The sequence below is a fragment of the Urtica dioica genome, chromosome 8 (genome assembly GCF_054948205.1).
Source record: "Urtica dioica subsp. dioica isolate 48M chromosome 8, U.dioica_male_clone48M_v1_H2, whole genome shotgun sequence".
In the NCBI taxonomy this organism is placed as follows: Eukaryota; Viridiplantae; Streptophyta; class Magnoliopsida; order Rosales; family Urticaceae; genus Urtica; species Urtica dioica.
In genome coordinates this window covers 43,726,278-43,740,345 of record NC_142763.1, presented here as the reverse complement: position 1 = coordinate 43,740,345, position 14,068 = coordinate 43,726,278, and the positions used below count along the sequence as shown (strand labels likewise).

At 36.3% G+C, this 14,068-nt stretch overlaps 2 protein-coding genes across 3 annotated transcripts; one reads left to right on the top strand and one right to left on the bottom strand.

Moving 5' to 3' along the window:
- Positions 1–1,276: 1,276 nt before the first annotated feature.
- Positions 1,277–9,418, top strand: MSH6 (MUTS homolog 6). The gene is made up of 21 exons (XM_089623185.1): positions 1,277–2,438; positions 2,668–2,764; positions 2,943–3,045; positions 3,125–3,178; positions 3,272–3,346; positions 3,628–3,696; positions 3,815–3,898; positions 4,042–4,236; positions 4,480–5,006; positions 5,082–5,211; positions 5,349–5,440; positions 5,518–5,696; positions 5,822–6,024; positions 6,128–6,229; positions 6,384–6,546; positions 6,830–7,116; positions 7,444–7,581; positions 7,860–7,939; positions 8,028–8,127; positions 8,214–8,343; positions 8,772–9,418. Exons 1-21 carry the CDS (start codon positions 1,454–1,456, stop codon positions 9,026–9,028), a joined length of 4,050 nt encoding a protein of 1,349 aa, XP_089479311.1. The 5' UTR covers positions 1,277–1,453; the 3' UTR covers positions 9,029–9,418.
- Positions 9,419–10,383: 965 nt separating this feature from the next.
- On the bottom strand, positions 10,384–13,547 carry LOC149389890 (uncharacterized). 2 transcript variants are annotated; one of them, XM_089624734.1, is made up of 7 exons: positions 13,190–13,547; positions 12,991–13,062; positions 12,308–12,375; positions 11,791–11,932; positions 10,880–10,960; positions 10,696–10,800; positions 10,384–10,612 (listed from the first exon to the last, which is right to left on the bottom strand). In XM_089624734.1, the coding sequence occupies exons 1-7, from the start codon at positions 13,325–13,327 to the stop codon at positions 10,526–10,528; spliced, it is 693 nt and encodes a 230-aa protein (XP_089480860.1). In that variant the 5' UTR covers positions 13,328–13,547; the 3' UTR covers positions 10,384–10,525. The 2 variants fall into 2 exon arrangements, with proteins under 2 accessions (XP_089480860.1, XP_089480861.1); XM_089624735.1 differs by having other exon boundaries at positions 10,696–10,797.
- Positions 13,548–14,068: the final 521 nt, after the last annotated feature.

Sequence of the window (14,068 nt, the reverse complement as noted above, 5' to 3'; positions counted from 1 at the left end):
AGGAATGCTCGGCATTTTAAAGCCATGGTGTGGAAGATGTTCTAACACCCTTGCGTGAATGGTGAGGCGATATCTTCTCCTTTAGGTTGCTTTCTCTGGCCCATAACAACTTCTTCAATTCGGTGTTCTAGCCTTTGGAAATTTGTGTGGGTTGTACTTCCTGACTCTTCGGTATTGGATTCTAATCTTGATGTCCGAATGCTTTTATATTTAGCCTTCTTAAGTTGTGGATCTCTATCGGATGGTTGATATCTATCCTCAAACCTTCGAGTAGTTTGGTGGTTGGTACTGTCGGTATCTTCACTGATTCCTTCTTTTTCATATTTATCTCTGGCATGTTTTTTTGTCTTCTTAGACCTATCTTCTTTATCGTCGATCTCTTTTCCCTGCCATTGACGGGGGTGATCATCATCAGAGATCATAATAGTGCTACGAACTATGACACGCCTAGCCCTGATTTGCTCTTTCAATTCCTTATTCTTCTTCTCCAGTTGTGTTAGATGCTCTTGCATCTTTTTGAACACTTCCGGCAAGCTCGGTTGTGGGAGCATCTCTGCAGTCTCTTCGGCAGTTAGTGGAAGAATCATGTTGTGATGTTCGATCTGCTCGTGATCATCATTTTGAGGATCGCCTTCCACTTCAGACTTTGGTTGTGCCGACGAACTCTCCATTGAACTTCAACGTTGACCCCCCTCTTTTTTAGTACCAAACTGTTAATGCTAGAAAAGAAATACAACAATTATTATATATCATGAACCAATGCTAGGATCATTGAGTTTGATCCATTGCGAAGATGGAGGTCGGCTTACAAAGCTCGGGTTTGGATGCTTCGAGTCCGAAGCTTTGAGATAAGTATACTGTCAAGAAGGGTGCATCTTTTGCAGAAGACCAACTTAATCACATCAATTGGTCAAACTACTTCGCTTATTTTGGACTGAGATGACACGCACCGCGAGCATGTTAGTGAAATTAATTCAACCACAATTTGTCTACCGTATTAGACAGAGCATAGAAGGTTGAAAAGGCTATAAATTACGGTCCAAAGTTACATATATTGAGTCCTCATATATTAGTTTTTTCTATCATGTACCAAAGTTTACGAGCTTGCATTCTAAATTTCACTAACAATGGTATGATATCAATACTGGTGGTCGTTCCAGCCGATACAACAAACTATTTTGTTAAAAAAAAATCAGAATCTTAACTATTTTTTTTTATTAAATTAACTAATTATGTGATAAATATCGAATTATTTCAAATAATAAAAATTGTAAAAAAATAAAAGGAAGATGATGAGAAGCTGGGGGGCAAGAACCATTCACCAAAATTCCCGCCAAATAGGTCCCCCGGGAAACGAACCACTCTCTCCATTTCCCGCCTCCCAAATTCCCTTTTATCATCACCTCTCTCTCTCTCTCTCTCTTCAGTTTCGGAGAGCTTTGAAACCCTAACAATGGCATCGTCGCATCGCCATAGCAACGGCCGATCGCCGTTAGTAAACCAACAACGCCAAATCACTTCGTTCTTCTCCAAATCACCATCATCTTCTTCATCTCCGATCACCCCCAACAAAATCCCTACCAAGCCCTCCCCTCTCTCCAACCCTAACCCTAACCCTAAAAGCACCAGTCGAAGCCCTAGTCCCAGCCCCAGCACTCCCTCGCCTCTCCAGTCCAAGTCAAAGAAGCCGATCCTTGTCATCGGAAAGAAGCCGGAGAGGGACGAGAAGCCCATCGGAAGCGAGGTGATCGGAAAGAGGGTCAAGGTCTATTGGCCGCTGGATAAGAGCTGGTATGAAGGGTCTGTCAAGTGTTTTGACGGTGGCTCTGGAAAGCATTTGGTTCAGTATGATGATGCGGAAGAGGAATCACTAGATTTGGCTAAGGAGAAGATCGAGTGGATCGAGCGGAGCACGACAAAGTTCAGGCGGCTCAGGCGGGGAGTTACAGCGAGTGTCACGAAGATGGTGATCGAAGAGGATGGAGATTCACCGGAGAATCTGGAGGACGATGATGAGGAGAATGGGAACGGAAACGCCGGTGGTGACGATTCGAGCGATGAAGATTGGGGCAAGAGTGCCGAGAAGAAGAGGATTGAAAAACTTGAGAAAGACTCCGACGATGATGCTATGGAATTTGATGTCGAGGAAGAAGATAAACCAGTAGGGAAACAAGATTCAAGGAAGCGGAAGGTCGGTGAGAAGAAGGGGATTGAGAAACTCGAGGAAGACAATGATGATGGAAATGACAAATTTCCAACAATTGCCGCTATGGAATTGGATGGGGAAGATGTAGAGAATGTACCATTGTCAGTGCTGAAATTGAGAAATTCAATGAAGCGGAAGATCGGTGGAGAAGTGAAGTTGGGGTCTGTGAAGAAGGCCAAGGACTGTGAAGACTCCAAGGTTTCATTTGTGGAAGCTACGAGCGCTGTCGAGAGTAAGTGATTGTTTTTACTTTTGGGTTATCATTTGAACTCGAACACTGCAAATGTGTACTTTTCTGGTGATTGTAGCATTTCGAGAAATTATGTTTTTGATTTTTTATGAAAATATGTTACTGCTTTATGTTATCTACAAGATATCTCTGGTGCTCAATAAATGAAATGGCACCAACTAATGTTTTCTTTTTCTTTATTGGGTACTGATTTTGAGTTCCTTAATTGCAGATGGAAAGGCGTCTGATGCTATGGCTGTTACTCTAACTGGCGATACCTATGATCGGTTTAGCCTACGGGAAATGAACAAATTAAGCTTCCTTGGGAAGTAAGTTCTCGTTTGAATCCTCGAAGCTACAGCTGATCATTTCCATGTCTATCAGATATATTTGTTGGTTTAAACTTTAATGATAACTCTTTACAATCTTCGCATTTCCACGTATATCGGAATTAATAATTTTATATTCCTAGCATTTTTTTTGCTTAAACCCTACTTTATCTTGTAGGGAACGTAGAGATGCAAAAAGGAGACTTCCTGGGGATCCCAATTATGATTCAAAAACGGTGTACTTGCCTCCTCTTTTTGTGAAGAGTTTATCAGATGGCCAGGTATGTCTTTTGCCTAAAACTTCGGAAATTCGGCTTTTTCCCTTGTGATACTTATCTCTTTTCGTGGCACGCATTTCAGAAACAATGGTGGGAATTCAAGTCAAAGCATATGGACAAAGTCTTATTTTTCAAGGTGAGAATTTCATCCACGGTTTTCAATGTTGGAGAAATAATGTTAATTTCAGTGGTCCAGGTGTTAAATGCTATTTCATTGTTGCTTGTGTAGATGGGCAAATTCTATGAACTTTTTGAAATGGATGCGCACATTGGAACAAAAGAGCTTGAGTTGCAATACATGAAGGTATTTACTTGTTTTTATTCGCCGATCCATTGACTCTGTTATTTATCATTAATCACTGCTTATGTGAGCCAAGTTTGTTTTATGGTTACCTATTTCATACAGTGTTTGGATATGCCCAATTCGAATTTGTTGCAAGTAATATTTGAAATTAAGAAAAGGAACAAAATTGTAAAGGTTTTATCTTCACCTTCAAGCTACGCGTCACTATCAGTTTAGCAGTGTCTTTTTCATATTTTGGTTATTTATAACATATTGCCGATTTATTTCTATGTCTTCTTTAGGGAGATCAACCTCACTGTGGATTTCCAGAGAAGAATTTTTCAATGAATGTAGAGAAATTGGCTAGAAAGGTGGGTGGACATTCCTTTTTGGGGGGATATGCCATTTTTACATTCCTTACTTTCGTGTGTTTTTATACTCTATATCTTATTCGGGTGTACCAAGTTTAATTTGACCTTGAAAGAACAGGGCTATCGAGTGCTTGTCGTGGAACAGACAGAAACACCTGATCAGTTGGAGATCCGCCGCAGAGAGAAGGGTTCCAAAGATAAAGTTAGTAAAAATAATCACCACTGAGTTTCTCTTCCTTGTAGTCTTTGGAGACTGATAGTAAAGAAGTTAAATGCAAAACTTTGGTATAGATTTCCGTATGCTGAAAGTTCTAGATTTGTGACTGTTTTGTCATGTATTTATAGGTTGTGAGACGCGAAATATGTGCGGTGGTTTCTAAAGGAACACTGACTGAGGGAGAAATGATGTCAGCAAATCCAGATGCTTCATATATAATGGCAATAACCGAGAGCAGTCTGAATTTGAGTAGTCATTGTAAGGAGAGAATTTTTGGCGTCTGTATGGTTGATGTTGCTACCAGCAGGATCATTCTTGGACAGGTGAGAATATGATGTTTATAACCTTAAATTCATTCATATTTGACATTGTTTTCCTACATATATCGTTGCACATACAACAGACTATTATTTTTTTGTAGTTGCTTTGTATCTTACATGAATTGCATGAGTATGATAAGGAGTGTGTCAAGGGACCTTCTCTCTTTGTACTTAAAAAAAAACCCCTAATTTTCCCCCCATTTTTTATTAATCCTTTTTACTGATTTATGATAATTTTCCTTGCAGTTTTCTGATGATTCAGAGTGCAGTTCTCTGTCCTGTCTCTTGTCTGAGTTGAGACCAGTTGAAATAATAAAACCTGCTAAACAACTTAGACTAGAAACTGAGAAAGTACTGCTGAGACATACAAGATCGCCTCTAGTGAATGAATTAGTTCCAGTCCTGGAGTTCTGGGGTGCTGAGAAAACAGTCAGTGAAGTTAAATGCGTCTATGAACGTACTTCTGATAAATCAGCTTGGGGTTCTCCGGATAGAGAATATGCAGATGACAGTCTGGAATATTTGCCAGATGTTTTAGCAGATCTAGTCAGAGCTGGCGAGGATGGTAGCTATGCACTTTCAGCACTTGGAGGCACCCTTTTCTATCTCAAACAGGCCTTTTTGGATGAGACGTTGATTAGATATGCAAAATATGAGTTGCTTCCAACTTCTGGTTTTAGCGACATTATATCAAAACCATACTTAGTACTTGACGCAGCTGCAATTGAAAACCTTGAGATATTTGAGAACAGTAGAAACGGCGACTCTTCAGGGTAAACTCTTCTTTTCTTCATTTTATTTCAACTTTTTATTTAGCCGCATTATGAGATTATTTGATGTATCTCAAGGACGCTTTATGCACAATTGAACCACTGTGTGACTGCATTTGGAAAGAGGCTGCTTAAAACGTGGCTTGCGAGACCTTTGTATCATGTGGAGTCAATAAAGGAACGCCAGAAAGCTGTTGCAGGTTTAAGGGTAAACTTCATATTTGCTGTGATCTCCTATACCCAATTCGTATTCTATGTTCTATACTTGTCGCAGTAACTTTGGTACATTAATGGATTGCTTATTATACTTCTAGTTATTTTCTGATGTGTGGTTTTGTTTATTAGGGGGATAATCTACATCTTTCCTTGGAATATCGAAAAACGTTATCCAGGTTGCCTGACATGGAGAGGATGCTTGCACGCATTTTTACTATTAGGTAAGCTGTGTTGAGCAAATAATACTGTGTTGTTTCATGTGTCTCTTATTAATGAAAGGCTATTTGACTGAGTGCAGTGAAGCAAATGGGAGAAACGCTAGTAAAGTGGTTCTGTATGAGGATGCAGCCAAGAAACAACTTCAGGAGTTTATACAGGCTCTATATGGCTGTGAATTAATGGCTCAAGCTTGCTCTTCACTTGGTCCCATTTTAAATAGTGTTGAATCCAGACTACTGCATCATTTGCTAACGCCTGGTATTAACTATTTGATACATAAATAGATCTTATTTCAATCTCTTGCTCATGGTTCCCTTTTGTTTTGTTTTTGTTCTGCAATATGCTGAAACATTTTCTTTTGGCTATTTCGTATGTATTTGTAGGCTCAGGACTTCCAGATATCAATAAAGTCTTAGCAGATTTCAAGGACGCATTTGATTGGATTGAAGCTAATAGTTCTGGTCGTATAATACCCCATGAAGGTGTTGATTTAGAGTATGATTCTGCCAGCAAAAGGATTAAGGAGATTGAATCTAGCTTGGCAAAATTCCTCAAAGAACAACGGAGATTACTAGGAGACACATCAGTAAGAATTACCTGAGAATGATATTTGAACTTATAGAGTGCATGTGTAGTATAGATACTGCAAAGAACATATAAAAAAATGTTGTCCTGTTGCATTGTTGCAGATATCCTATGTTACCATTGGAAAGGAATCACACCTATTAGAGGTCCCGGAAAGTCTGCGAGGTTCTATTCCGCGGGACTATGAGCTGCGATCATCCAAAAAGGTTACTACAAAACTGTGGTTGATTTATGTCTAGCTATTAATATGCATTAGAAGCATTCTCTAGTAAAAGAAATTCGATGTGCGATTACTTGTGTTTGTTTCTCCGTTGTAATATCTGACTTATATTTTTTTCCTCTGAATTTTGGCTTGTGCAGGGATTTTTCAGATACTGGACGCCGAGTATTAAGAAATTGCTGGGAGAGCTTGCTCTAGCTGAAAGCGAGAAGGAGGTATCATTGAAAAACATTTTGCAGAGATTGATCGGACGTTTCTGTGAGCATCACATGAAATGGAGACAATTGGTGTCTACCACTGCAGGTTGTAGATTCTCTCCTCTATAAGCAGAAGTTCGTTGTTTCTTCTGATTCTCCTCGCTTGATTAGAGAATTTAACTTCCTCATCATAAAATAAGTGTCAAATCTGGTACGAGCAGTTACAAAATTTGCCTTAAAAGTCCTGTATATTAGCTTTCATAAACAATATCAATGGGATCATGATGAAACACCTGATTTAATTCCTAATTTAAAAAATGTTTGTGTATATATAAGATGGCTAACTTTTTTCTTTTGACATGCCCGGACACAAATTTTAATTGCTGTAGAGCTGGATGTTTTGATCAGTCTTGCTATTGCAAGCGACTATTATGAAAGCCCAACTTGTCAGCCAGTCATATTGAGTTCGTCAACAGACAAAGAGCCTATATTCGCCGCAAAATCTTTGGGCCATCCAGTTTTGAGAAGTGATTCCTTCAGCAACGGTTCATTTGTTCCAAATAATATTACAATGGGAGGTCCAGGCAACCCCAGCTTTATTCTCTTAACCGGTCCTAATATGGGTGGAAAGTCAACTCTACTTCGCCAAGTGTGCTTATCTGTTATTTTGGCTCAGGCAAGTATTATCATTTGTTTAACTATTGGCTATTCTTCTCACTATTAGTACTCTTTTCAGTTTGTGCTTTTTTGAAAGTTTCTTTCGTTATTGGATGTGTACTTTCTAGCTAGTTTAGTTGATGTTTACTTTCTGTAAAACAATCCTAATTATGACGTGAGTATGTTCGTATTAATCAGCTTTAATTATATTAGATTTTGATTTTTCCAGTTAGCTAACTGATTATTCTCTCCTGATTTTGTGGAGGATCAAAGTGTAATCAATTATAAAAGCATCACTTTTCTTTTCTTTCACCCAATCTCTGAAACTAACATTTTTCTTTAACAGCTGGGAGCAGATGTTCCCGTGGAAAGATTTGAGCTCTCGCCTGTTGACAGAATATTTGTCCGAATGGGTGCCAAAGATCATATTATGGCTGGACAAAGTACGTTCTTAACCGAACTTTCTGAGACTGCAGTGATGCTGGTGAGATTTCGGTGAAACTTCATCACATTATATGATTTTGTTAAGACTCTTGAGGTTATGGGGAGGGGCAAATTAGTAATTTTATTTATATAACAATATTTTAGTGTAGGTATATCATTCAGGTGGGTCATTAGGGTTTATGATGGCATTGATAGAGTGCCGATTTGGTGTAATCACCAAGTTTATAATCTAAAAAAGTATCTATTTACATTCTTAATCTATAAGACCATTGATTTATTTTTTTTATTTGATTATTTTCATATATTGTTTTTGGACAGTCTTCGGCAACTTCTAATTCACTGGTGGCACTCGACGAACTTGGACGTGGGACTTCAACTTCTGACGGACAAGCCATTGCGTACGTGTCATTATGTTTTTCCCACTCTGCCGAGGATTCAAAATTCCATCGATTATCTAACCCTACCTTTCATGCTTTTTCCTGGCAGAGAGTCGGTTCTCGAGCATTTTGTTCACAATGTACAATGCCGAGGAATGTTCTCAACGCACTACCATCGATTAGCTGTAGATTATCAAGAAGATCCCAAGGTTTGCCTGGTTTACTTATTTCTTAATAAAAATTTATAATTAAATTAGTGTATGCTAATTTTATTGGTTTCATTCATCCTCAACAGGTCTTGCTCAGCCACATGGCATGCCAGGTTGGCAGTGGCTCTACGGGCGTGGAAGAAGTAACATTTCTTTACAGATTGACCCCAGGTGCTTGTCCTAAAAGCTACGGAGTCAACGTTGCACGGCTTGCAGGTGAGGATTTTTTTGCTTCTGTTGCCTCTTATTTTTTCTATATATTAATCAGTATAATCTAGAGTCTACCTAAATTATTGATTGGTCTGATATGATCCGTTTTCACTTCCCCACTATGTTATTTCATTAGATAATTGTTTTAGCTACTCCAAAAATAAGTAATTAAAACACTAACACGGACCAATTCTTCTCATAGCCCCAAAGGTGATTAGAAGCTTGGTATATATAACAAATCTCAGATGAAATTATAATCATGAATAAAATTAATAATAAATGATTACAAAAATACCTAGTCTCATAATTGTCACCTTAGCTATCTGATATGAAATCAGTGTTATTATTACCGTGCTTGACCGTAAAAACATCGGAATGATGCTAGTTTTTTTGGGGTTTAGATTTGATTTTTGCACATGTAATTTCTTATTCAGGACTTCCCGATTCTGTGCTCCAAAAAGCCGTAGCAAAGTCTAGACAGTTTGAGAAAACTTATGGTAAACACCGAAAGTCACAAAAGAAGAGCGCCTTTGAAAAGAACTCGGCCGAGGAAATGTTAGCTCTGGTCCAAAAGTTGAACGGCGTTGTAACAAATTTGAGGTGTCATAAGTCGCCCGAGGCCCATATCAAAGCCAGACTTGCCGATCTTCAGCGTGAAGCGAGAATGCTCTGTGAAGCTAATTCAAGTTGACTTGACACATAACAAATTTAAAATGGCTAAACAAGTGTTAGGAGTTCGCTGATGTGGCCTTTGATTCGACCAGGATGAGTGATTTGTTCAGTTCAAACGCTTTTTTGGAGTGGTATGTCAGAATTTCGATATTCCATTTAGTTTTTTGAGCAATTTTTGCACCTGTATATAACATACGGCTCAAAATATATTTTCTGGGATTGTTTAATTGGCAGCCATGAATTGTTCTATTTGTATATAATACATATTGAAACTTGCCATTTTGTCATCCCTTGTTCTCCAAGGTAAATGCAAAGAGGTACGCATGAAGTATTAGAGCATTATATTCCCATGCATGGTATCCGAATATTTTGATAGATTTTTATTTAGTCTGAAATGAATATTCTGTCCTATACGTTTGCTTTTGCGTGCAGATTTTATACTCTTTTCAGATTCCTATAATATCTTCAAATATTAGTATCGTATTCAATTTCTTGTCTTGGAGTTTCATTGTCGTCTTTTAAGCTTAGTTGTAACATATAGAACTTTTGTCCCTCACGACACTATATGCTGTCATAAATGTATTGGAAATTGTCAGCCATGCATTTCCAAATCCAATCATAGGATTAAACATGGAAAAAATGGTTGACTTTTGTTCAAGATGAAGTGAGTCCATGCAAATTTGGTTTGCAGTTTTGTTCCATTGAAAATAGTTGTTGGCAACTATAAATTGTTTTGTTCTATTAGAATATGGAGGATGAGAAATCACCTTGATAATATTTAGTTGAGGATGAGAAAGATAGAACTCAAAGTAATGATGATAGGGACTTATTTTTACATAATTATTTTGCTCCGAAATTCCAAATAGATAATGATGACACTACTTACTACTATTTATGATTTAGGTCTGGAAAATACAAGTTGATAAATGAAGGGATTGGACCAGACCAGCTCTGGCCTAACTAAAAGTAGTTACATATCTCATTTCTTTTTTTATGTGTTAATTTTCCTGGATTGGTATAGCAAAATTACAACCACCAGATAAATTTATTTCTCAGCTGGTGGTTGAGGGTGACTGTATTCTTTTGGATAATCTCGCTCATTTTCTTAACTAGATTATTTTATTCTAGTTTATCAGCTATGGCGCTATCAGAATGTAACAAATTTTGCTTTTTCACACTTGACTTGATTTCAAAGTCAACATGGGCCACTACTATGTCTGGTTGCTTATCAACCAGAAATCCAGTAAAAAATTAAAAATATAATATAGGTTTATAATGGCAAAATTTATTTATTTATTTATTTATTTATTTATTTTTTTTTTTATATAATATTCAGTGGTTGGGCGGGTGGTCGATTTGGATAGTCTCTCCCAATATCCGTAAAAAAGGTAAAAGCTTTTTTTTTTTTTTACAACATGAATCTTATCGAAAGAATATTTTATCAGTTATATCATCAAACTGATGCTCTTTTATAACGTATTCATTAGAAAGATTAGAAATAATATAGTGAAATTGCTTAAATTATATGTTGTCGCTGCCGATCGCTTTCTTCTTCTTCGTCCTCATCTTCCGAGCTCAAGTCATCATCGTCATCGTCGGGATTCTGTAGAAATAATTCAAAATTATTTTACAATTAAACATAGGGTAATTATGAATTATGCGATGAGAAAAAAAAATATATATTACCTGATAATGTCTCTGCCGTGTAGCACTGCGTTGGAGAGCCGTGATTGTTCGAACCAATATGTACATCGGGAAAATAATTCCACTTACCCTTAAAATGATTACCTGCTAAATATAATAAACACGATTAAGAACAAAAAAAATTATAAAGCAACTACTTGCAAATGTCTCACAACTATTACTTTACCGTTAATAGCGTGAAAGGGTATTCTTCTACTCCACCGGAAAGAATTATGTACAAATGCCTCACAAGTAAGATTGCTGTGACCTACATAAAATAATTCAGAAGCACCAAAAATATTATATTTCACATTTAATTGAAACGTACTAAAAGGGATATGAAAACACTATTTTGTCCCCACATTGGTGCCCTTAGACGCACCGAATCGTCAAAAAGAACAGTTTGTTTATTAGGTTTGAACTTTGAATTGAAAGGTATAGCCTATATATGAGCTTTGAATAAGCACACCATTAATTGCAAATCCTTCGAGTAGTAGCAACACCATTGATTTTTCAAGAGTCAATGTAAAATGAAAAAAAAAAGAAAAAGAAAGATGGCGAGGCATGTGGTGGTCTCAACTCACAAGAGTAGGGAAATGGTAAACCATTTAGGCAAGTGAGAGATAATGGTACCTCACAACTCACAAGACTAGCCAAATGGTCAAATGACAGATAATGGTTACCCCGTAATATCTAAATCCTTGGCCATAATAAAACCCAATTATTAATGCAATAACACGCTTAACTTTATCCTTCCCACGTTTTAAAAAACCTTATTTGCACTTGTGGTTCCTAAATTTTAGGTGCCTTAACATGTTGGTCCTCATTCTTTTGTATTCTACCCAGAGTCTCTGAGCTCGCAAAAGTCACAGGTGCTAAATTTTAAAAGTTTAGGCATGGTCGTTAAAAAGGGAGCAGTTCATAATAATCCATAAAATTCAGGGACCGGTAATGCAAATAAGCCTTTCAGAAATGATGTTAATTCTACTAAATTGAGTTGACCCCACATGAATGAATGACACGTTGGCTCGACTAGATAATGAGATTTTATTCCTTAATTAATTAAATTCGGATTATGAGTTAAGGAAACAATCTTACAAGTATCGCCAGAGATCGACAACGAGATACGGTCCTATCGGCCGCGGACGTGGATTCAGACTCGCCTGAGTTTTCTTCTTCTTGAGATGATGATAAAATTACTATTCCGTCCTCTTCTCTTCTTGGAATTTGAAGGCTATCCCTGAGTGTGACACATTTTATACATGTCAATCAAGTGGCTTTATGGATATTTACTCCAACTAGTAATACTAATGCCCAACATAAAAGGCATTAAATGCTAACTATATACTTTTAGATATTTTGCTTACGTGGAAATATTAATGAGTGGATCATAGAAGAGTAAAACCTATCAATATATGACATATGTGTATATAACTATATATATTGAATTATTGATGATACATGTAACGTGGAATTTTCTTGTGTGTGACGTGAGTGAGTGTTTGAAAATAGTGCACTCTTAGCTTCTTCTAATTTTTCTTTTCTGAGTGTCCTTATAGCTGTATACCATTTTTTAATTAATAAAAATATATTTGAAAATAAATAATAAAAGTACCTAATTGTCACTGCGGCCTCAATAATAGGAGACTTCTTTGGTCGTGCTGAATAACCTGGCTCGTAATTCTGCGATAAAAAGAACATATAAATTTTCGAATACATATATAATCCACTTATTTCTTTTCAAAAAAAAAAAAAAAAAGAAACATCACGAGTGTGTGTCAGGTTATTATAAAACAATGAGAAAAATAATCTATTTGATTAAGGGGCTAAAAATGATGTGCCACGTTAGTACTAAGACACGCTAACTAAAAAACAACACGTCAATTGATTAAACAGTTCGACGAGGAAAAATAATTATTTAGTAAAATATCTTTCACTAAAAAAAGATATATTTAACTTGGAAGAAAAAAAAATCAAATATGGAAATAAAGGTTTCGACTTTACCAAATTACCATCCGAATAAGTAAAAAGAGAACAATTACAGTTTTTCAAATAATAACAGAAACGTGAAGAAGAGAGAGACGTAAAAGGAGAGACTTTTTGAGACGATAAAAAAAAAGTTGATCGAAAAGACAAATTCGAAGGAACATAAGATAGAGACGACTTAAATAAATATGGTTCGATATCATATCAACTCAATTCCAAATTCCAATTAATCATGAAACCCAAAACAGAAGGAAAAAAAGAAACTCCGAAAAACTAAAACTAAAAAATAAATCAATAAATAAAATTATTTACCTGAAGACAAATTTCACAAGTTGTGTTTCCTTTCTCGTCACACCATCTCTGTATACAATCTCTGTGCGCAAACTAAGAATATCCAAAAGAAAGAGAAAGAAAGAAACGATTATAATCAATAATTCAAAATAATAGAGCTAAAAAGGGAAAAAAGAAAAGAAAAGAAAAACATTCGTTATAACTGCTATATGATTAATACCTTTACAGTTCCAGAGCAAGCACAAGGAGCTTCTAAACCGAGAGAGTTTTCGAAACAATCTTCATGGCAAATTCTACAGTTTTCTGAAACCCAAAAACTCTGTTTTAAATCATCCACGAACAATATAACATCTCCCATATTTTTCCACAGCTTTGTTCGTATCTCTCTCTATCTTTTTCTTTTCTATTTTTGCTTTCTCTCTTTCACAGTAGATAGAGATTAGAAATGAAAACCCAACCTAATAAAATAGAGAAAATCTCTCGCTTTTATTTGACCAGGAATCGACTCTGTTTTTTCTTTGTTTCTTTCTTCCTTTGTTCTTTGATCCTCACTCGAACGATAGGAACAAAGAAAGCTGAGAGTCATAAATATAAATGAAAAGAGCGAGAAATTACTAAAACACCCTTTTTGTTTTTTGTCCCAAGGCATGGACTATGGACGACTAAATAAAATGAAGCGAACCATTTTGAAGGGCTAAATCCACGCGGTTTGCCCAATATTTGAAACTTAGATTCTAAGAAATACCTTATCTCCAATATCATTTATTCAATTTGTTTAGAATACCTAAAACAAGATTTACCATTTTATGAATAAAATATTTACTTTTTTGATGAGCTTGCAATAATTATAGTGCGCTTAAGAAATCTTGGCAGATATGAGGAAAAAGGTGGTGATGGGAAGGTTTTCTCTAACAAAGATAATGATTTGGATTAAAACGTTTGGTTATTATTGTTACTATTATTGACAAGCTAGTTTAATGTAGGTTTGTTCGTAGTAATGATTTCCAACCCAATTCATTGCATTATTAATATCAAACACATGTTTTATTTTTGTTGTGATAACAAAAATAGAGATTGATTTGTTAATAGATAATGATAT

Excerpts from the sequence above, each read along its gene's own strand:
- MSH6 (XM_089623185.1), top strand. The coding sequence starts at position 1,454 with ATGGCATCGTCGCATCGCCATAGCAACGGCCGATCGCCGTTAGTAAAC. Across the intron at positions 3,046-3,124 it reads AGAGTTTATCAGATGGCCAG|AAACAATGGTGGGAATTCAA; the intron begins GTATGTCTTTTG and ends CACGCATTTCAG. Across the intron at positions 6,230-6,383 it reads AGCTGCGATCATCCAAAAAG|GGATTTTTCAGATACTGGAC; the intron begins GTTACTACAAAA and ends TGGCTTGTGCAG.
- LOC149389890 (XM_089624734.1), bottom strand. The coding sequence starts at position 13,327 with ATGGGAGATGTTATATTGTTCGTGGATGATTTAAAACAGAGTTTTTGG. Across the intron at positions 11,933-12,307 it reads GAGGCCGCAGTGACAATTAG|GGATAGCCTTCAAATTCCAA; the intron begins GTACTTTTATTA and ends TGTCACACTCAG. Across the intron at positions 10,961-11,790 it reads GTCGATCTCTGGCGATACTT|GTCACAGCAATCTTACTTGT; the intron begins GTAAGATTGTTT and ends TATTTTATGTAG.